The following is a 22752-nucleotide window of genomic DNA, read 5'->3' as shown; positions in this document are numbered from 1 at the left end:
TATGTGACCAGTGTGTGGAAAGAGGGACCTTGCCAGTAACCTACCTTTGAAATATAAGGAAGAGAAAGGAAAATGTTTAAACTCGTGAGCGTTTGATCATTAGGTTGGCTGCTCCAAAGTATCTCTCTCCTTTTTACTTCAGCCTCATCTGCTTTGTGTCACAATAATGGCAGTCAACAGAGACAGTTTTATTCAGCTCCCTTGTATTGTTTTACTGCACAATACATAAAATGTAACCTGATAACACACAAAAGGGATTTGGCATCTTTGCTTTGTAGCATGAACGATGTTATTGTTACAAGCCATCCAAAACATGAGTCAGACAGCAGGGAAACAGCAGCACAACATACCAAGTAGAGAGAGTCAGTGTGCACTCTGGCAGTTAATGGCTCCATTCTGTTAGCAGATGTGCTCTCCCACTGATTGGGTCTGTTACTCTCGGCTTCATTTATCCTAAGGTTTTGAAAGGATGGACCACTCAAAAATAGCATTTATGTTGCTTGCAAACTGATAGATATCCCCATTATACAACAGCTAGTTAAAATCACATGCATGTGGCTTCATTCAGCTGATCTGGACTCCAGTATGAGAGCCAGGCATGCTTTGGCTTGACTGAAATCGTGAATTTTCTTCTCAGCCAAAGACACTGAAGTGAACATAAAATAGACTAAGAACCAAAAGACTGCTGAACTCTTCCTTGCAAAGCTCCTGAGACCCCGAATACTAATGTATCTTTTTCCACCCCATGTGTGTTTTATTTGTTTGATTGAGAACCGAGTGATTGAAATCCAATTAACAAAGGGCACATAACTTCCAGGCACATCTCCTGCCACAAATGTAAGTCACTGTTATGGAAAGAATGAATCAGGATCTCAGGGGTCACTTGAAGAGACAAGAAATCAATAGAAAGCAGCAGGAGTAGGCCTAGCAAGAAACTCAATGGTGGGGAAGAGAGGGGGTGGAGTGGTGGTGGGGGAATCTGCTCTGTAGATAGACAAAAGGGAAGGAAGAGAGATTCTTTCAGGGAAGAATTTGTCAGGAGCAAACAGTGGCTCATGATGTTGTATAGGGGCACTCTCCTTAGGGTGAATGTGTCTTTGGGCAGAATCTAACTAAATGCATTTAAAATGGATGTTTTTCCCATTAGGTACCTAGGGCCCATTCATAGATCATATAAAAGTAGGGCTGGAAGGGTCCTGACAAGGTCATCTAATCCAACCCCCTGCTCAAGGGAGGATCATTCCCGACTAAACTATCCTAGCCAAGTGTCTGTCTTACCTACTCTTGAAGATTTCCAAGGATGGAGTATCTACAGTTTTGCTAGATAGTCTGTTCCAATGCTTGACCACCCTCAGAGTCAGAAAGATCTTTCTAATTTCCAACCTAAATATCTCTTGCTTCAGCTTGAGACTTTGTTGCTATTGTATTGTCTTTAGACCAATTATACCTTCCAGAAAAAAATCATCTTTTTGAATGATAGTGTCCAAGTAATTTCCTGTACCCATGATCTGCTGCTGTTTTCCAGGCTGCAAAGTGTGGCATTGGCCATTTATGCAATCCAATCAATCTCTCCTCGCATTTTGGGACATCTGATGCTCTGGGGACAAAGCTCTCCTTTAACTGCACATTGGACGTGCTGCTGGGCATTTTATCTTAGGGATGATGTCCTGCCACTCTTTGCAGGGCACATGAAAACATGTGACTCCAGAGGTCACAGCCCCAAAGTTGTCTCAATGCAGGGAATTCAGTCCCTCTCTAGAGTAATACTTAAGTCAGGGTTGGGCAGGGTGCCAAAAACACCTGCAACCTCAATTTGTAAGATGTTAGCTTGCCAGGGGCAGGTGGTGGGGAGGTCTGAGGAGCCCAATCCTTGTTGTGGCAGCACAACCCCGGCCACTTGTCCCCACCATCCACCCCAAGGCATGTGCGCCAAGCAACCTACCTTTGTGTGCCACACTCTAGCATACATGCTGAGAGTTGTCTATCCCTGACTTAAGTCAAATTATTTGGGAAACACTAAGACGAAGGGAGATAAAGAAAAGAGCTCATTCTAGTCACACCTGGCTCTCCAATGGTAAATAAGAGCCCAGATCCCTGAGTCCAGTCCCTTGTGATTAAAGGCAAACAAATATTAAACATGTATCTAAAACAGTGGCGCTCAATCTTTTTGGCTAGTGGACTGGATGGACTGTGCCCAGTTTGTCCACAGACTGGAACTGCTCAGTGGCCCAATCCAGTGCCTGGGAAGAGGTGGTGTGGCCCATCCCCAACCTGTACTGGGTGCCTTTGTTCCTAGGGGACTCACACTCAAAAGAAATCAGAGACAGGGAAGGGAGGGTAAGGCTAAAAGCAGGCTAAGCTGTGTAGTGGTGCAGCAGTCAGAGGCAGGAGGATGTTGTAAGGGTGAAACAAAGAGAGAAGTCACTGTAGTGATCCTTTTCTGAGTTCACTGCAGTAGATGATTGAGGATATGGGAGGCCAAACCAAGAATGCAACCAGAGTAGCATAAAGTTGGGCATGAGTGGATGAGAGGGGATGGTTTCCCCTAGTGATAAAACAAGAAGGATTTGTACCCTGAGCAAACCCAGGGGAGGGGGTGGGGTGCAGTAGCAAGAGGTTGGGACTGGGTTCTGGGCAGGGGGCACAGGAGTCTTACCCAGTCATTGATGGCAGCTGCTACTGCCACCATTGCTATTGCCAATGTGTGCTTTGACTGTGGCAGCTCTTGCTCTTAAAACAGCAGCAGCGGAATGGTGTCTGTGCCCTGGCTACTGCTGCAAGAGCAAGGCTGCCCGGCTGCTCTTCCTGTTGTGATGTGACTCTACAGGGGTCAGGGACAATTCTGGCTCCTAAGTTGGTGCCTGTGGCTGCTATTGTTACAGCCCTGCCCCTACCTGAGGGCTGTGAGGGATAAGAGATAATTGTTTGGGGTGGATTTTAGGGAAACAAGCTCTTAGGGGCCATGAGGGGTTGGAGGGAGGATCATGGGCACCAAGGGAGAGGGGGATCTGTTGGGTAGAGAGGTATAGGTTAGGCTGTTATGGGGGTGGGGAAGTGTGAGGGGTAGCAGCAGTTTGGGCTAGTGGGGGTCTGTGGGGGTGAAATGGAGTGTGAGGGGCAGGGAGCAAGAGGGATTGGGGGGGTGATGGGGCCCTGGGGTTGTGAGGGGCTGCAATGAGGTTTGAATGCTCAAAGGGGCAGGTGAGGGCTCACTGGAGTTTGAGGGGGATGGTGAAGGGTCAGTGGGGCTGAGGTGTGATGGGGACTAGTCTGTGCAGAGTGCAGCGGGTTCATGGGGGCTGTATAGGGCCAAGCAGGACTTACTGAGGCATGAGGGGGATTGTGGGGTCTAGTAGGTTTGGGGCACAAATGGGTGGGGCTGAATGTGGGAAAACCAGGTACAGAGTGGAAGCAGAGGGCATTTGAGGTGGCAGGGGCAATGTATAAAGTGAGGAGCACTTTGGGGCCATGGTGGAATGGCTGGAGTACTTGTGCTGGGAAGAAGGAGCAGCTCTGTCCATGGCCTGGCTGGTGGTAACAGCTATACCTGCTACAGCACCAGGTTCCTAGAGCTGGCGGTCAGTTCCCCCCTGCCCTTCAGCTGTTATATTTGTTTTTGCTAAACTGAATAATATAGCCTCAAGCCCCTAGTGTATTAGTAAAAACTTCTAGTTTCTTTTCAGTTGGAGAAAAATGTGTGTTGTGTTGTGGGATGATGCACCAGCCCCGCTTTTCAAAATCCTAGATCCACTCATGGTGGTTGGTAGGAGCCATGAAGAACTGGATTGCCAGACACTGCCTACTTATGCAAGCAACTTGCATCATAATCAAGTTACCTTTCAAGCCTTTCCTAAGGATTCCAGATACTAAAGCTTCATATTACATGCAATGATTATTAGTACAGAAACATCCCTATGCTACCTAACCCTCCCTTCCAGAAACTTATTGCTCCACCTTGAAGCAATTCAGGTTTCTTGGCCGCAGCATTTTGTTCACTCAACCTTCCACAACCCCACTTCTCTAATGGTTCAAAAACTTTTTCTAATTTCCAGTCAAAATTTATTTGTGACCAGTTTGTACACATTTGTCTCAGACCAGTATTGTCCTTTGAATGAAACAGATCTTCTCCTTCTAATATTCCACCTCTGAAAATATTTATAAAGAGTAATCATAGCTCCTCAACCTTTATTTTGCTAAACAAAACTATTTTAATCTCCTCTCACTAGATACATCCTTCATTTGTCTAATCATCCTTATAGCTCCTCACTACATGGGCGCATCCAGACATGTGGGGACATTTGGCTGCCCAGGGACAAGTAGTGGTGGTGCACCATGTGCTTCTGCTAGTTGTCCCCGGGGAATGCCCAGGTCACATGCGCTTTGGCACATGGCAAGTTACCCCAGGGGCAGTAGGGGAAGTTGGGGCCAGTACTGGGCTGGCCCTAACAGCCTTACCTGGGGTCTTGGAGGGCCTCTCGAGGTTGCAGCAGCGGCAATCCTGCCAGATGGAGCCTGGCTGGCAGCTGCAGCACAGCTCCAGGTGGGAGGGCCAGACAAAGGCATGGGTGAACCAGGCAGCTGCCTGGGGCTGAGGCAGAAATGGGGCCCAAAAATGGTAATTTTTTCCTGTTGTCTGATTATAATTATCATTTTCTCTGGCAAAGGGGGGCCTGATGCTAAAAGTTCACCTGGAGCCACCAGGAGTCTAGTATGGTGCTGATGGGTGACCCAGCTCCACTTTTCAGCAGCACATGCTGCCCGAGCGTGCGCTGCTCTGGTTTCTTTTTCCATTTTTTTTGGACCCCTGGATATCCAAGGATCAAATAAACCTGCAGGAAAAAAAAATGGGCTCAGGCAACGCATCCTTGCAGTGCAAAGAACACCAGACTTTGCCGTATGTGGCATTGCAAATGTGTTTGAGGTGCCACATACCAGACGTCTGTGCTTGTCTGGATGTGCCCCACCAGTTCAAGTTTAAAATATTTTTTTCTGAATATAGCTAACCAGGATTGTGCCCAATATTTACATGGGGCTTAATAATGCATTACACAACGGTTAAAATACCACACACGGTACACCCTAAAATTTCATTAGCCTTCGGGTGAAGTTACATGTTATACTTAGACCATACCAAGTCTTTTGTATATTAAGCTGTGTTAAAGTTAGAAGTGCTGTGAGCAGTTACATGCTAAGGGTTAATACTGTTTCTTGCCTGCGCAGTTCTGACTTGCCACTAACGGGCAAGTAAGCAGGGACATGGCTTGAAACCAGGACACCTGGGCTCTAGCCCTACTCTTGATGGTAGGGAAATGGGAGAGGTGCATCCTGGGATGCTGGAGGACTGCAAATTTCTTGTTTTATATCTGTGGACAGATGGAAGTCCACATGGCCCAGAGTTTACCCTTGCCTGAAGTGGCATAACTTTGAGATGCTCAGAAGCCACTTAACACAAGTTAATAAGCTTTAATGTGCAAGTGCTCACATTTTAAGTGCCCTTAGTATGGTCTAAACGTAATGTGTAACTTCACCCTTTTTTGCACTATACTGGAGGCTTAACAGCCTCCTACGATCTGCCAATGAATCTACCTTTTTTCTTCTGTTGCACCCAATCTATAAGCCTCCCTATGTTATAGCAAAAATTACTGGTATTAGTTTCAAAGTGCATGATTTTATATTTTGTACCATTAAAGTTTGTACCTTGCTATTATTCCACTTCAAGCTACCTAATTTTTATGTTCAAAGCAGTCTTCCTCTGTACTGTCCATACCTCTCAATTTTGTGCTGTCTTCATCTTCAATGAGCCCAGATCTAGTTATTGCACTAAGGTTGCTAATAAAAATATTAAACAGGATGGGTCCCAAGACCAATTCCCAAGAACATCATAAGTGATCTCTTTCCAACTAACTCCCCTTTTCACATAATCTCTGGTAGTCTCCCTTTCAGTTAGTTTCTTTATCCTGCCTACAATTTACTACTCAACCCTGTCTTAGCTAATAAGTTTCCATGAAGCATAGTACTGAACACTATCCTTAAATCTAGGGTTGGCGTGGTGCTGTAACTGTGATGGCCCACAGTTGTAATTCTCAACCTTTTTAAATTCAAGGCACCCTCAAAAATGCCAGATCTTAGATATCACTTGTTTTCTTTGACCACAGAAGAATAAGAAGAATTGTCTGTTTGCAAAAATAACTCAGGTGGACCAGAGCAGGTCAGAATGTTTTTGAAATGATGGATTCTTATTTGAAATCTCTGGGTTTATCTTGTGAATCATGCATAGGTGCTTGCCTAACAGTGCTAAAGTTGTGAGGCACCCCATAGCACCCTTCAAAGGATCTTGCAACGCCCTGGTTGAGAATCACATGTCCACGGAATGTGCAACAAGTAAGGCTTTTTTTTTTGCAGATATCTTTTACTGGACCAACTTCCTAATTTGGAGAGATGCTAAACAAACTTTTGGGTACAGTGTGCATTACCTTAGGTCTGGCACAAGGCCACTTTGTGCTTGAAAGCTTGTCTAACATCTATCCCAACTGTAAAGTTTGCCCAACATGCTTCCCACATGCTTAGGCTGAGGTACTTTGGTCCACTGCACAGCTTTAATCTAAGAAGTCAGTTACCTTGTCATACACAAGGGTATTAGATTTGCTTGACATGAGCTTCTTTAGCTAAAACCATGTTGTATTTTATAATTTTCTGTTTTCCTCCCTGTTTTTTCTTGCTTTGGCATCTGTTCTAAGATATAGTATAACACTGAGGTCAAGCTAACTGGCTTCCAGTTGCTTGGGTCTCTTTTCTACCCCCCACAATGCCTCCCCTCCCCACTCCCCTGCCTTTTTATTTTTTGGAATACAAGTGTTATATTTACTCTTTGTCAGTCATTGGGTACTACTCCCAAATTGATAGATTCATTCATTTATTGTGCCAGTTCTAGCCCAGAACACTGAAAGATTATCTCAATCACACCATTTTTCCATAATAAGCAAACCTAGTTTTCCTTCCATCTCAGATGTGTTAATTTCTATTCCTATATCCTAATTCCCATTTGGTACTTTGCCACAATCTTTATATACATATTTGCCCTTACTGAAGACAGAAACAAAGTATTCCTTCAGCACTTGAGCTATATCTAGATCAGTGGTGGCCAACCTAAGTCACATATGCATCCTCAGTGTGTGGCACACAACAAATTGTTGGGGAGAGCAGGCAGGACCTACAACAGATAACGGAGCAGAAGGCAGAGCAGGAAAGAGATTGGGCAGCAAGTGCAAAGTAAAGAACAGAAAGCAGAGCAGCAGATTGGGCAGAAATAGGAGATCAGAGTGGCACTCAGGAAGGGTATGACATACCTGCCAAAAGGGTTGATTCCTACTGAAGTATATTATCCTTATGCTCTGCCCCATCTTCAGTGTACAGTAGCCCATACTTCTTTCCTCCTCCTCCTCTTATTATTTATATGACTTAAGCACAGACCCGGACCACTGAATGCAGTCTATTACATTTAGAGGTAACTATGTATCCAAGGAGTCCTACAAACCATTTACTACAGTCCCTCACATATACCATAGCCATAAGGCACCTCAAGAAAACAAAATTAAATTAAACGTTCCTTTAATATGCCACAGGTATAAGTCAGGGAAGACAAGCTGAAGTTCTGCCACTGGAATAATAGAACAGTTACTAGTCTGAGGAATCTGAAGTTTTGCTCTTCATTTTCTCTTTGCAAAATCTACTAGTAGCTCAAGTACCAGTCTTTCTTTCTTTATATATAACTTCTGAAAGATAGCTCTCCCTGCTGAACAAACCCCTTTCTTTGCAAATTCTCTGTTTGCTCTCAGTAGCTTGTTTAAAGTGACTGGTCACTGGAACAGATCTGTAGCCCTTCTTTACAAAGTGCTTGGTCTCTTGCTTGGGACGCAAACTCCAGATGGTATTTGAACTTTTGATTTGAAACCTCGTCTGCATTAAAACTTTTGAGTTCCTGGGTCTAGTCTCAGTTTTTAGTTCCCCCTTCTGAAGTCTAAAAATCTAGCTGAGACCTAGTCTTGTCTACCGTAAACTAAATCAGCTCATGATTATCAGATCAAGATCATTTTTAAAAAACAGTGCTTCTATAAGACCCTTACTACTTACTAAAACCAAACGTAAAATACCATCGCTTCTCATTAGTTCAGCTTTTGATAGGAAATTATCAGCTAACTCATCCAATTGTGTCACTGTCCTACTACTATTGGTAGTGTTTGTTATCCAATCTATATCTGGGAATTTAAAGGTTTCCACAATCATACAATTTCTATAGTTGATACTATCTCCCACATTCTTACGGGGATTTCTCTGTCTCTGTCTCTCTCAAGTCTGAGCCTAGAGGCATATAGCAAATCCCCAGAAAAATCCCTATGGAGCCCATTTCACTGTTCCTTCTCAGCCTGATTTTTGCCTCAGTGGATTCTATTCTGTCTGTGCCATTGCTTTTTATTTCTTTATGCTCTACTGCTTCACTGATGTACACTGCTGTCTCACCACCTTTATTCTCTCTTTCCTAGATAGTTTATATTCTTCAGTAATAGTATTCTAGTCATGACTACCATTCCACCATGTCCCTGTCACTCATAAAACATCTGGTTTCATGCCCCATTCCAGGCGTTCTGATTGTTCCATTTATTGCCCGAGCTCCTTGCAGTGGTATCCAAACATTTCAATTGTTTCTGGCTGACCTTATCTGAGAGTTTCAAGTTTGAAGAGGTACTCCCAGTTTACTGCCTGAAATACCTGCCTAGCTTCTGTTTTCATTAATGTTACCACTGTCCTTTTTGCTTTCTACTCTCTGGCATTCTTTTCTGCATTGCCATATACTCGTTTCAATCTCCAGCTGTGTATTTATTCCCAGTGTGGAGAATATATGGGTTTCTCCCCATCTTCCACATTTCAGATCTGTGGGGAGAAAACATTGCATAAGACATAATGGGACTGAAAAAGAAGAGACAGCACAGAGTTTTTAAATAATTTTATAATTTCCTGATGAATTTAGTTTGTGAATAAAAAAAGAAGAAAAAATGAACAAAGTGTTTATATTATCAAGGCAAAATTGAATATAACACATTTTCTTTGCAATTTCATTATCCAGTCAGTAACATGACTCCAGCAATAAAACACACACAAGTTGAAGGCAGCGTGCACACTTGTATCACAGACATCAATGTCTCCTGCTGCTGCTGTTTCCAAAAGGAACTCAAGTATGGCAGACTATACCCAAAGCTCATCTCCTCCTCCACTAAAGTGCAACATGTCTCTTCCAAAGCAAATGAGGGATCCCAGTCATGTGTCAACTGTCCCACACATTTTTACTCCTCATGGCAGTCCCCCAGGCTACTTCCGTGAACTATTTGGTACAACAGGCTCTGGCATGCAGCCCTCCTCATTTAGCAAATCAGAGGGAAACAGCAATACTGTTTTAGTGGAGCAACATGTTAGATCAGCACAGAAATCATTCCCCTGTCTATGGCTCCATCTGACTCACCCTCCTTCAGAACTGTGTTATTTTACCAACACAGCATCCTCAGGATCTACTAAGAAGTACATCAATAAGAGCCAAACTTAATTGCCTTCAAGTCTGTCATAGAGTACAGGCCAGAAAGAAAACAGTGCTCTTTGCAGCTATTGAGGCTGATGGATTTAAATGCAAAAGAGCCATTACACTTCACTACCACTGAGAATGACCTGGCCCTGGGAGTGCTGTCTGCCTGGTGAAAAGTCTGTTAAAGGGTTAGTGTCTACAAAAGTCTGGCTTATAATTTAGATTCTAGATAACCAAGTTTTTACAACATCTAAAAGTACATAATATTAATATAAATGGTTTTATAATTTTTATTTCCAAGTCAAAAAATTGTTTTGAGCAAATAAAGAGCACTGAGAACCTGAAAAAGGTGACATTGACTTGATTTTCAATGTCTAAACTAGAAGAAGTGCAAAAAGCAAACAAATGCCATTGTAAAAAATAAGATGGATTTTACAAAACATATTAATTTTAAATAATTTAAGCATCACTAACAAAAGAAATGTGTTTTTTGCTATACATGCAGTTTCAAATTGACAGTGTCTCTTACATGGTCCAGTCTCCCACAGAACTATAGCAGCAAAGGGCTGTAAGTCCTTTAATGTAACACGACACATGCTGGACTTTAAGGAATACATTTTTTTAAAAACAGGCACCTGCAAAGTAAGCATGCACATGTGTAAACTGCTAATTGACAAAGCTCATATACATCTGCACATGCCTACACAATTTATAGGTGCAATTCAAGAGACAATGTCTGAAAATTCTACTTGCACCGATAATTGATAGTCTACAGGACACTCAACACTAGTAACTATTCCTAGTAAAGACTGGTTTCTAAGATAATTTTTTGCCTTCCCCATTTCTATATTCTGAATCTAGTAGATACAATGCAGAACCAAGGGAGAGAAAGAACATACAATATAGGGCCAGTAACATTTCCTAACAGGCCAAACTATTCTGCCCTCAATAGTCTGTTAAAGGCCATTTATGATAAACAGGAGCCTTCAAATCCTTTTCCTCACAAACCTGGGAAGAGGAGTCTGTGCTTTGCTACTGCCTAACTTGAATTCCTTTGGATGACATTTAGTTTTATATTTTTAACACACATCTTTTTTCATTTCTACTACTATCAGACAGACACATATTGTTGGTAACTGCCCCAGCCTTAGGACCACACAGACAATATCGACAAGCAGAAAACAAAACAGGAAAAAAATCACCCCTGAAAAAGTCAGGGACAATACCGATGACAGGGTTACATCACTCACCACACCCACTGGAAAAAGTCAGGATTCTTGTGTTTATGCTTTTGACACTAAAAAGTTTCAAAACAGTTTTTCTTTTCTTTCTTTCTTTTATTTTTTTTTAAAAATAGTCAGCGGACACAGCCATTTTGTTCAGAAAGATTTGTTGTAGCGTAGGGCTTCTTCTGCTTAGGTGGAAAAAACAATTTAAAATGTTGTTTTAAAAAACAACACTTGGATTTTCTAAGACATTGACAAGAGCAAGTGATTGGCAGAAAGCTTATCTTGTCAGTTGTGGCAGTCCAAGCATGCCCTGTGCCTGACCCTTTCACCCCACTGGCTTCACTGGGGCAGTGTTATTTATCCACAACCTTCAGTTTCCCATCTCTCTTGCTTTCTGGTTCAGTGCAGATGCTCAGCTGAGTAGGGGTTTCTTTTAACCCCAGACACCTTGATTGTACTGTTTTCCTTTTTATTTCATCGAAGTCATTGTGGAATAGGTACACTGGTAATGTAATGGAACTTCTGCTTTATATCAGAATCAGCATATATTCACCACCCTTTGTAAAGAACCCTTTCTGGCAATAATTGACGATGGGGTATGGGAGTGGGAACCCTGCTTCATTAACCCTTTAGCAGAAACAAAAAATTTGCAACACAGTAAACATTAGCAGCAGCTATGGGTGGGAGCACTACAGGCAAGTAAAAATATACCACTGGGTTCAGAAAGCAGGGTGGATATTGGTGGGGGTGGGGTGGGGGGGGCGTATATGGGTAGACATTTGTGTGTTGGCAGGTGGGACCTATAACATTAGCACGCTCTTGTGCATAATACTTAGAGAGACACCAAGTACCAAAAAATGTTTTAGAGCAGACATTAGTCCAGTAGTACAACTGGAAACAGCACATAGACACTTCTGTATCACATGATCATCACCCACCACCCTCCTGGGCTTGGCTGAAGCATGGTTCTTCCAAGGAGGGTTTGGCATTTTATAGATGGAGATCTCACCAATGTAAGAGACAATACCAGAAGCTTAGAGTTTTACCTGGGATGGACTTCAGTCAGCTCTTCCTCTAATCAGAAATAGTGTCACTATGCTCAGGATATTTCCAGTGCTGTCATGTCCTTTTTCATTAGTGTTTTTAGAAGAGGTTTGGTGCAGAGGAAAAGAAGAAACTGGATTCTTGGGGATTGTGAACAGGTGGAGTGAGTGTCAGGGTGTACACTAGGCCCAAAATTCAGGGAGCTCCACTTATATATCAAACCCTAAAGTAATATTAACTATAGGGAGCTCTTCCTGTCTATGAATCTTTCAGCTGCTTCACAAATGAGCACTTTGATATCTGGAAAAAAAAGAATTTGAAAGCAGTCAAAGCCTTTATAACACAGCAAATTGAACTCTGTTAATGTGGCAAGACTAAGCAAAATCCTGCAGGACCCCTCTTCACACATTCTGTGTTATTCTTGGAAACTAGATTCTAGGGCAGAGAAACACCACGAGCAGATGAATTTGCCAGGCCTACTATGGCATTGTACTGGAGCTGTGTTTACTGGACACTGTGGCTTGATCTCCCTGGAAGCAGAACAGGGAGGTATCAAGTTAAAAGAGCTACCAGGGTGAACACAAATACCACACACACATGCACCCCATTCTGTTAGGCACGTGATATGCTACCTTATGATGGACTGCATGTCAGCTAAGTTACCCTAAGGCCAGTGGTGTGACACTCCATAAAAGAAAAAAAAAGTTAAGATAGGTCATAGTCAGCCTTAAATCCTGGTTAGTCACCTTTCCTTAAATCAGACCATTCCCATGGGTATTCAACATGATAGGACCTCTATCCAAGCCGGATCATAGAGATTACCTGCAATGGTTTACCAGAGATCAAGTCAGATCAGAGCTGTTCCCAGATCAGGGCTTGTTCTCTCCCTGAAAGCACTTTACTGGGGAATCCAGGTTTAAGGTAGTAGATGTAGGTGCCCATGAAGATGACAATAGGTAATTGGAGAAATTGTAGATGGGCACAACAATCCAGCTGGAGAGAATAGCAACTGGGCGGCTCAAAGATAAAGACCTAATGAGCAGTGTGAAAATTGGCTCTCCTTCACAAATCTCTCCAAAGAACATGGTGGGAGCACCACTGAGTGTAAACAGTGGGACTTAACTGGTTTTCAATACATAAGCCTTGCACCCACTTTCATGAGATAGATGTGATTTTATTCTCCAGAAGCACAGCCACATGGCAGCAGCTAAGTTAAAGGTTCCAGAAATCCCAGCATCGACAGTTGTAGCTTTCTTGTGATTTACGGGCCATGCAATAAACATGGAATTGCTGTAATAGCCACAAATGACCACCACTCACTCCTGTCCCTTCCCCCTACCCTATAGTCAAAGTGCTATCAAGGAGCATCTCAGTAAGAGGTTTATGAGCAGGAGTCATTTGAAGCATCGATAAGAGAAATTCCACAGCTTCTCACAGAGAAGGGATTGTTTTACAGCAGGGAACATGGGTAGCTGGAGATTTGACCATATAAGTTAATGGGACAGTCAGGGAATGGTGGTGGTAGGATGATGTTAGGCTGATGGCTATGATGGTTTTACAGGCAGCATTAAATTCCTACAGTGAATAATTAGGGGCAATGAAGAAAAAAAGCAAGAGAAAGATTTCAAAACTACGGCTCCTATCAAAACATGCTGACTCAAATAATAGGGCCAAAGGGCTGGTTCTGGTATGAGGCATGGCTCAGTGGTATATACAGTCACTGTCTATATGCCTTCCGGTACAGTCACCCTCGCAAACATTCAGGTTCCCACTCTTTTCCTGTTCGATGATGAAAAGGCTCAGACAGAAGCAATAACTGCAGTGAGAACTAAAGCTATAATTCTTGATTTGCAAAGCAAGGACAGGAAGCTATGAACTTCCCATTAGGAAACTGAGAAGCAGACCTTTTTTTTTCTAAACCAATTAACACCAAGGTTGTTGACACAGTTCCCCCTTCTAAAGGATGCCTCAGATTAAAATGTTCCCCTGTATATGCCAATGAGAGAGTACTGAATTCCCTGATGTGGTTTGCTGCTGGCAATGGATGACCTGCTGGATCTTTTCACAAACTTGCAAAGGATTTATTTTGAACTGCTCATTACATTTTAAGGAATGCAAGTGATATGCCTTTCTTGCCTGGACTTTTAGTGCAATTTTCAGATAAGCAAAGGGTGAGTGTTGACTCACTCAAATGTTTGCCAGTTGCAGAGGGATCAGTCCCCCCAAAAGATGGAACAATGGGTAGAAGAAAGGCAGAGGAGCTGTGCTGCAGGTGTGAAAGACAAGGAAATAGACAGTAAACCTAAAGGCACTGTAGGATTTGGGCAGCATAAGTGGCAGTGATATAAGCTCAGTGTTGGGTTACAGGAGTTGTAGTGTGGGTTCTGAATGGGGAGAGCCTGCTCCAAAAGTTTGGATTTTGATACTTAACATCTGATATTTCTAGGTTCTGAAAGATCAGTTGGTGCTAGAGCAGCTTGCTGCATCAGTAGGCAGGGCATTCACCATTGAAACAATCCTGATGGAAAAGCAGTTGAAGAGCCCGCAATCTCCGCACTATTGCATTAATGTTTAATGTACCCTTTTTTCTTAATGTAACAAAAGAGAAAAAGTCTATTTTCTTAACATGAAGTGTTAGAGAGCCAAAAGTTCAATAGAGAATAATTCCTTTAGTGATCTTGTAGGGTGATGCCAAAGAATTCAGTCTTGTGGGTATCAACAGAAGCACACTGAAGACACAAATAGCACCCAGAGCAAAATCATGTCTTCACACTAAGACCAAAAGGTATGGATGAACCTTTGGAGCCTTATCACTGGAATAGATTCTAATTTACTAAGGCAATAACAAGCAGATCACTTATTAGGGGTTATATCACTTGCCAGTATTGGCTATCATGAGGATGGCAAAGGCAAAAGATGGATGGTAATACAGTTGCAGTGGTTTAATTAAAAAAGTGTGACTGTAAACTAGTTCATTTAAATGGATGCAAACCCCAAAGTAAATTTTCTTAGTTCAGTTTAAGAATGGCTTACTTCCATTCACTTTAAACTGATGCTTAATAAAATTAAGAAAAATCAAAAGGAAATTCATTTATATTAAAGCAAGAGTGTCCATATAGCCAATTCTACCCATTTATCTTAACTGATTTAAAAATCACCTCTTTACTCAAACTGGTGCAGCTTTCTTATGTAGATAATGCTAGAACTACTCTGCTTGCAATTAGAGCTCACAAAACCACTGCCTGAAACATTAGCAATGGGTAAGGTACACACACTATGTTTGGAGGCTGACCTGCTTGATAGAAGGGAACTCTCTGAAAACAAGAAGCAAGTGGCAGAGGCGAGGTACATGATGGTGCAAAAACATAACTAAGACCCCAAGAGCTAAAGAAAACAACCTGAAAATAAGCCACATTTGGCACTTCAGAGCCAGTTCAGAAATAACAGAAGTGAGGCTAAGTAAACAGACTAACCAACAAAAAAGCACCCATATGCCTCTCTTGCCCCACAGCTGCTGGATGGAAATGACCAGCAAGACCAAACAGAGAAACTTGCTCTCTCTTTACCTGGTGATACTTCCCTCCTTTTCATAAGAAATTTAGAGACAGGCAGCAAATCCTGAGCTTGTCAGCTGATGCAGGCCAGCTGCAGCTCATAATTAGAGCATGCTCTGTTTTAGCATTAAGAAATTCAGGTTTTACATTTTCATAGAAACAAACCAGCAACAACAAAAGAACAAAAGGCAAATGCCCCCTTCCATGACCTCACGAAGAACTGCTTGTGTCCAGTGGATGCCCTCTTCTGTGCTTAGTGGACTCAGACATTTTCTGCTTAGATGTATCCAAAAGCCTCAATACCAAGAAGAAAGTTAACTGGGAAACAGATTCCAAAGTAGAAAGGCAGTGAGAAGATGAATGCAAACTGGATTCAGCAGTCATAGACTGGAAGAACCCAGATAGCATGTAGTTTATAGAGGTTTTTTCTTTGTAAAAGGTGCACCAAAAGTTCCTATTCCATTGTCTCTCTCACACTCCTTTCCTTTCACATGACTCCTTGGACTCACTGAGCTTGGCCACAGGCTCTGTTGCTCCTGTGGGGCTAGCGGCTGAGGTCATGACGACTCCTCAAGTGCATTGACGACTTGCTCCAGGATGTCAGGGCAGTGATCAGCTATCTGTTGTAAGATGGCATTAGCAAATTCCTGCAGCTCTGCGTTGTCCCTCTCGCCCTTTTCTAATTCATCATGAAGCTGCAAAACCCCCCCCAAAAACAACACATATCAGTTCATTTTTATTATTTATATAGTGGAACCAAATGAGGGTCCTGGACAGTGACTGGCACACTGTCAGACCTGGCACTGAATGAGCTAATCAGACCAATGCAGTCCCTATTCTAGAAAGTTCATAATTTGGGAAGGTCTGGGCTAGAGCATCAGATTTAGAGAGGGGACAAACAGCAGTTTAACATTTTAGGAACTCAGATTAGTGTTTAAATTTTTCTCTGGTCACTTTTCCAGAGCCCCTGTTTACATGGGGAAGTTGAGCAGAGTAGCTATTGTAGAATAAGCAATTCTGCAATACTCCAGAAATGCTTCCTGTGTGGAAACTGTGCACACTTGGTGAGTGTGGTAATTCTGGAACATGGGAGGCTATTTCTGGAATAGGTACTGCAAAATAAATTGTTCTGGAATAGCTTGTTCTGCCCAGTTTACCCATTTAGATAAGTCAGTGTGAAAGCCCATTTACCCACCTTCTGATAACTAGAAGGGTACCTGTTGGACAACATGAAGCACCCCCTTGCACGGCTGAAATGTGCAGCCTATACAGTATTCTTAGTTTCTGTAGAGATTTGTTAAGATAGCAAGTTGGGAATGACACACAGGAAAATACTTGCCCAGCCAGTTTTACTTACTTTATTTAAACAATATATACCTGCTATAATTTGTATTTTGGTGAAATTTGTCACAGCACATGCTCCCACCCGTGAAACGTTTATATTTAATAAATCTGTGAAGCAAAATTATACCTCTAGGGAGCACACATATGTATTGAAATGAAGAAAAAGTCAGTTAACGTTGCTTGCAAAACATTAACTCTTTCCCTGCAAAGTTTCTAAACTGTGCCTTTCAAGTATGTGCTGTTATTTAACAACCTAAGCTTAGCAGGTTTGTATGCATAGATACAGGAAGTTGCTCTGTGTTTAATGACACTTGTGGAGTTAGTGGCCCAAGGAATCTTAATGAAGACTCAGGAATGACAGCTTTCAGTGTCTAATCAGGAACTTGTAAAGTATGCCCTTATCTATGAACTAAGTATGGTCATAAAAAAGGCCAGAGTGCAATATGATGAAGTGTAAGAAATTCTCACTTTTGTGGTCACTGGGCACATCTACAGATGTTTAAATGTGCTCCTGTTAGGCCAGAGTAAATTAATGAACTCGGCAGTAGGTCAACTATCCTGCTGCAGAGTTTTTTTTACTCTGCAGCAGTGCACATGTAGATGCTGCCCCAGCTGGCTGGGGCACAAGGGTGCTTCAGTACAAGGGCTGCCTGCTAGCTAGCTCCTTGCTGAAGCACCCTCATGCCCCAGCCAGCCCCTCCATGACATGTTGAATATTGGGGGGGGGGGGCACAGAGCTGGAGGGAAGTAGCCCCTAGTTGGCAGGCTGACTCTCTAGAGCCCCTACCAGCCAGGGATGCTCTGATCCAACTGAATGTGTTTTGGTCCTGGACACATGTTCAACCAGCACATCTGGGAGCAATAAAGTCCAGAGCAATAGGTTCCAGAATTTATTCATGTGCATTAATTGCATGTGTAGATACGCCCACTGATAGGGACAATCTGTTTGTTATGGGTGGGAGAGGTTCTCTCAAGTGTTTCTGAAGTTGATTTATTTATTTACTACTTAATTCCATACTTTCAAAACTTTGGTATCTAATTAAATTTCCTGAGTTTCCAATACTATTTTTTTTAAACTATAACTATACACAACATTTTTGTAAGGTGTACTACCCTTAAGTAACTGGTATGTTCTCTCTAACTTAATATTATACTTTGTAAAGGAATCATGGAGTGCACATGTGTGATATGAAGAGAACATCAAACTCAGCTGGGTTTAAATGGATGATCTCTCCTACCAAATGGCACCTAATTTTTTCAGGAAATTCAAGCAGTCCATTCATAGCATCTGATGAAGTAGGTTTCCAATGAAACCTCATGTCTCTCTGAACCAGTCAGTCTCTGATGCCACCCTACCCCACCTTCTGCCTTATTTTTAAGTATCCTATGGCACTGATCATCCTAGCAGTTCTAAAAATTGAAGTATTTTTAACCAGCAGACATGTTAGGACTACTAGGACAACAACACTCTGTGCTTGGCTTAGTGAAAACACTATGCAGTAGGGAGGACTATATTTCTGCAATTTAAATTCTAAGCAGATGGAACAGTATGTTTCTACACAGGGACAGTAAATGAAAAATGCAATGCAGTGCTTGCGATGCATATTTGACTGCTACAGTGTTACTGCAAGAAGAGGTATGAAACCAAACACCCTAAAACTTGAAAACAGATTAAATGCAAATGTATTCTGAAGAAGTTAATGCTTCAGGCTTCTGTGAATAAAACTAGAGTAGTATATAGTAAATTATTTGGCTTTTGCATGAAGAAGGTTAATGGGTTCTTTTGTATTTTGTTCCTAGTGGCTGTCTCAAGCCCTTGCTATACTCACAGAACAGTAATATGATTCTTATGCCAAGAATCACAATGCAAAAGCAACTTGATCCTGACTCTCAGAATGACATGAGCTGGGGAAGCACAGAAAGGAGAAGGAGGGGAGTGCTCTCGGCTCTGTAACTGCTCTCATGGGAGAAAGGATGGAGGGAGGGAATTTAAAAGTAACCCAGCATGGCTTAGAAACATCATGTTGTTGGATATGTAATTTGCTTGGTTCCAGTAGCTGAGCCACAGCCTGGCAGCTTTAGTGAGTGGAAGTGTGCACTCAGTGGAAAAGCTAGAAGTCCAGCCAGGAAACTGGGTTTAAAGAGGCAACACAGTCACCAAGAAGCAGAGCTGATTATTACAATTGGCATCATAAACTACTTTTTGAACCTTAGGTTTCTCAGGCTACTGAAACTCTTAACTTACCCAGAGTCCAGTGACAACATTCAGTAAGGTACCACCTACTGGCAAATCTCCAGAACAGCATGTGTATGGCTTCATGGGCCATCCATACCAGAATAAGGACCTCATGGTGATGCAATCAGAAGTGTGTAAGTATGGAGGCAGAGGACAGGAAGGACAAGGGGTATTTAAGCAGAGCGGAAGTAAAAACAATTTATGTAATGTTGCTTCTCTGAAGACATCACCTTGCAGGATTCTTACCTGCACCTTGAATCTTTCATGCAATACCACCAGAGGGCAGTGTTAGCAGGGAAAGCACTAGTCATGCTCTCTGATGAGCATAAATGCTACCTCTGAACATCTAAGTCAGTTCCTTCAATGGAGTGCAAGATGAAGTTCTCAGGAAAAAAAAAACAATTTATGACTATCAATGTAAGATAAAAATACCTCAAAAGAGATCCTCCAAAACTATAAGGATGTGGGTGGGCAAGTGAAAATCCTGCAAGATGGTATCTTCAAAAAAGCAGAACTACAAGGTAAATAATCTCCCCTGTGCTTAACATGCCTGCCATCTGTGTCATATATTTATATATCTGAATGCATATGTATTACTAAGATTCCTGGCAAGCTCAGCGTAAGCACAACAGAATGGACCCATAACCTGTGCCAAAGGGGGAAAAAGTTAGCTAATGGAAAATAAAATATTTCATGATTGAACAGCAAATCTTTCTAAGGATAGGAGCTTGTTTTTTGCTACTTTTGAAACAAGTTTGGACGCATCCAGAATCCAAAATGAGATTCCCACTGGAGAGCAAATTCAAGCAAAACTACTTTGTAAATAAGTATGTGTAGAAAAGATCATGCAGCTGATTTGTAGACATCTATAACAGAAACTTCTATGAAGAAGATTATGGTGGCAGCCTGATTTTGAATCAAGTGATCACTGAAAGGGTTTTCCATCTTCAAACCAGTCATGTTTAACAATGTGAAATATAACTGGATATCCACTTAGACAAAGTTCTCTTAGTAAAATCCTTGCCAGATGAACTGGTATTAAAATAAGCAAAACTGAGCAGACTGTTTACTGACTTTAGTTTGCATCGTGTAGGACACTACAGTCCTTTTATCATCAAGGGTATGGTTTTATAGCCTCACTAAAATGGGCATCTGAATGTAGAAAAAATCTTGACAAATATGTGCTAATTAAAGCAGAACTTCAATACCAACTGGAGAAGAAATTCAGGTGAGTTCAGAGATAATCCCATCCTTGTAAAGTCTTGTAAAGGGAGAATTAAACACCAGAGCCTGAAATTTATTCACAATGAAATGATACCTTGGTGACCAGGCAAATATATCTTTTCATGTTAAAAAAGCTTAAGTTCACAGGAAGTGAGTTCAAAGGGGAATTTGTAAAGACCACTAAATATCACATGCCACAGGAAGGTTTATAATGGTAAAAGGCATAAAAGTGTCAAGCCCTATGTGAATATACTTATCAGGGGATGTAGACAGTGGTCTACCTTAGGCTATGACAGACCAGTGTATCTGCCAAATATACTTCAATGGAATTAATCGGAGTTGGACTTAGACAAAAGGATAACATAGTCAATAAATAATTGAATTGCTCAAATAAAGAGGTCCAACTAGAGCTTGACTGAATCACACAATTTTTCAACTTGAAAATATTTTAGGTCTTTCTGGTAGATGGCTTCCAAGAACCCAAGGGAATACAGACCACCTGCTAAGAGACATTATACCTATGAATCTGTATCACGTCATGGGTAAAGGATTCAGGGAGAAAGCTACCATGATGGAACAGAATATGATTCCCTGGGTCTGCACGTGATGACCTGAGGCCTCAATTTTAGCTTGATGGAACTATCTTTGATCTCAAACTAAAACTTCCTGGACTAGTATGGGATTACTAAAATGACTGAAAATGCCTCTATCATGGTGCAGTACTTTGCTATCAATGCAGCCAATGAAAAAATTACAGGAGCCATCTTTTACAATATTTGAAGAAGGTATCTTTTCTTGGAGCCCCCAAAATAATTGGCAACTTTCTTGTTCAGGTGAATGGTAAACAGATTCACCTATGGTGTCCTCACTTGAGATGGATCTAACATTTTTTTTGCAAAGACCATTCATAAACGTCAGTCACAAACTGACAGTCTTGTTTTGGTTTTCTTACTCGGAAGGAAAACAAGGGACCAGGGACTATATATGGGAGAACCCATTCTCATACCTTCAGGGCCTCCCACAAACCTCATGCAAACTGTTTCCCTGCTTGGTTATCCATTTTCTGCCAGGTTCTGACTGACTGTCCCTTTTAAACAAGGATTGGACTGAGACACTGGATCCCTGAAAGTCTCCCATTATTTTCAGGATATATATGAGCAAAAGCAGTTCCTGAACCCCATTTTTCCCTGGGCATCCAATTCCTTTATATAAGGTCTCCATTCTAGGTTAGGTGGATCCACAGCCAGTATATTTTAAATTCGAGATCTCCAGATTCAAAACAACTAATTATTGTGAGTCCAGTAGTCTCACCATTCAGTGATGACATGGAGGGCCATTTTTATGGAGACAGCTGCTGACCAGAACTCACTACCACTAACTTTAGGTGAAGAGTTCTGAGTATGTCAAGGATCAATGACTGGTGAAGTCTTCAATCTTAATGATGCCATACATTTTGGTAATATAGCTCTTTTGTTGGGCTTATGTAAGGGAAAACACTGTCACTCAGTAGCCTTAGCAAACTTGGCATTCAGCTGTGACACTCTGCCAACACAAACCTAAAAGCACTGAAAAAAGTGGTGGTCACCTGAGTGCCTAAGTGCTAAGCACTGGGAAAACAGGCACCAAAGCAAAAGCAGAAACATTGGCGAAAACAACACAAAATAAAACAAACAAATGAAACCACCCATACACACCGCAAGAAGCATGCTAAAACACACAACACTTAAAACTTCAACCACCATACAGGCAACCCCCGCTTAGTACTCTTAATAGGTTCCTGAAAAACTGAGCATTAAGCAAAACAAGCGTTAAGCGAAACCGAAAGTATTTGACAACCCAAGATAGCAACTGCAATTGTTTTTAATGACCCAAGATGGCGACCGCGAACATTATAATGAAACTCACTGAGCACTAAGTGAAATCGGATATCAATCTAAAATGAGCACTATAGCAAATTAGCGCTAAGTGAAACAGCGTTAAGTGGGGGTTGCCTATACTGGGCCTGACTGAAAGCCGGGGTTGTAACATGAAAAAGGATAGCAAATGAGGCATTATTGGATCCTGGTGAAGAGCAAGTCCAATGAAAACCAACAACACACAAGTGACTGTGTTTCTATGGGCTCCTTTGCCCAATGCAAATGAGAAACTGCCTGAAACTTCTACAAGGCAGGAATGGCACGTGATGACCAGAAAGGGTCCCAGATTACACTTTACTTAACTACATCTCCCTCCAAGACAAAGGAAAGTTTAAAAGCTTAGGATGTTTAATCAGTTAGTTTCCCATTTTGAATTTAAGACCGAGGAGTAAGAATCTTGCACAATTTTTTTTTTTTTAGAGTATAGACGTTTTCTCAGAAAGTAGCAGGAATCTCAGGACCTGATTTGTCCTAGTTGGATCGAGAACTCACAGTTGCATCCTCCACGTAATACCTAGAAACTGGTGCCACTGGTGACAGAGTCTGCAGGTGTCACTTAGTAGGAGAAAATATTATCACTGGGGTTCAATACTTCAGGGGTGCTGAACACCATAACACAAATGCCATCTGAAGA

General features: G+C 41.9%; 1 protein-coding gene across 4 annotated transcripts in view; it reads right to left on the bottom strand.

The window, feature by feature from the left end:
- ERC1 (ELKS/RAB6-interacting/CAST family member 1) overlaps nt 1-22752 on the bottom strand; it is a 490045-nt gene that overhangs the window by 17880 nt on the left and 449413 nt on the right. For 2 of the 4 annotated variants that reach the window (XM_006258283.4, XM_019489388.2), the window contains one exon: nt 8987-16093. The exons of 1 other annotated variant lie outside the window; for it this stretch is intronic. In XM_006258283.4, the coding sequence (XP_006258345.1) occupies nt 15956-16093 (138 nt within the window). In that variant the 3' untranslated portion in view covers nt 8987-15955. Of the gene's footprint in view, nt 1-172; nt 4830-8986; nt 16094-22752 lie in introns of those variants that run through there. One more of the 4 variants, XM_059726507.1, reaches the window with a different exon arrangement.

Source organism: Alligator mississippiensis, chromosome 4 (genome assembly GCF_030867095.1).
Source record: "Alligator mississippiensis isolate rAllMis1 chromosome 4, rAllMis1, whole genome shotgun sequence".
Lineage (NCBI taxonomy): Eukaryota > Metazoa > Chordata > Crocodylia > Alligatoridae > Alligator > Alligator mississippiensis.
This window is presented reverse-complemented; position numbering and strand designations above follow the sequence as displayed.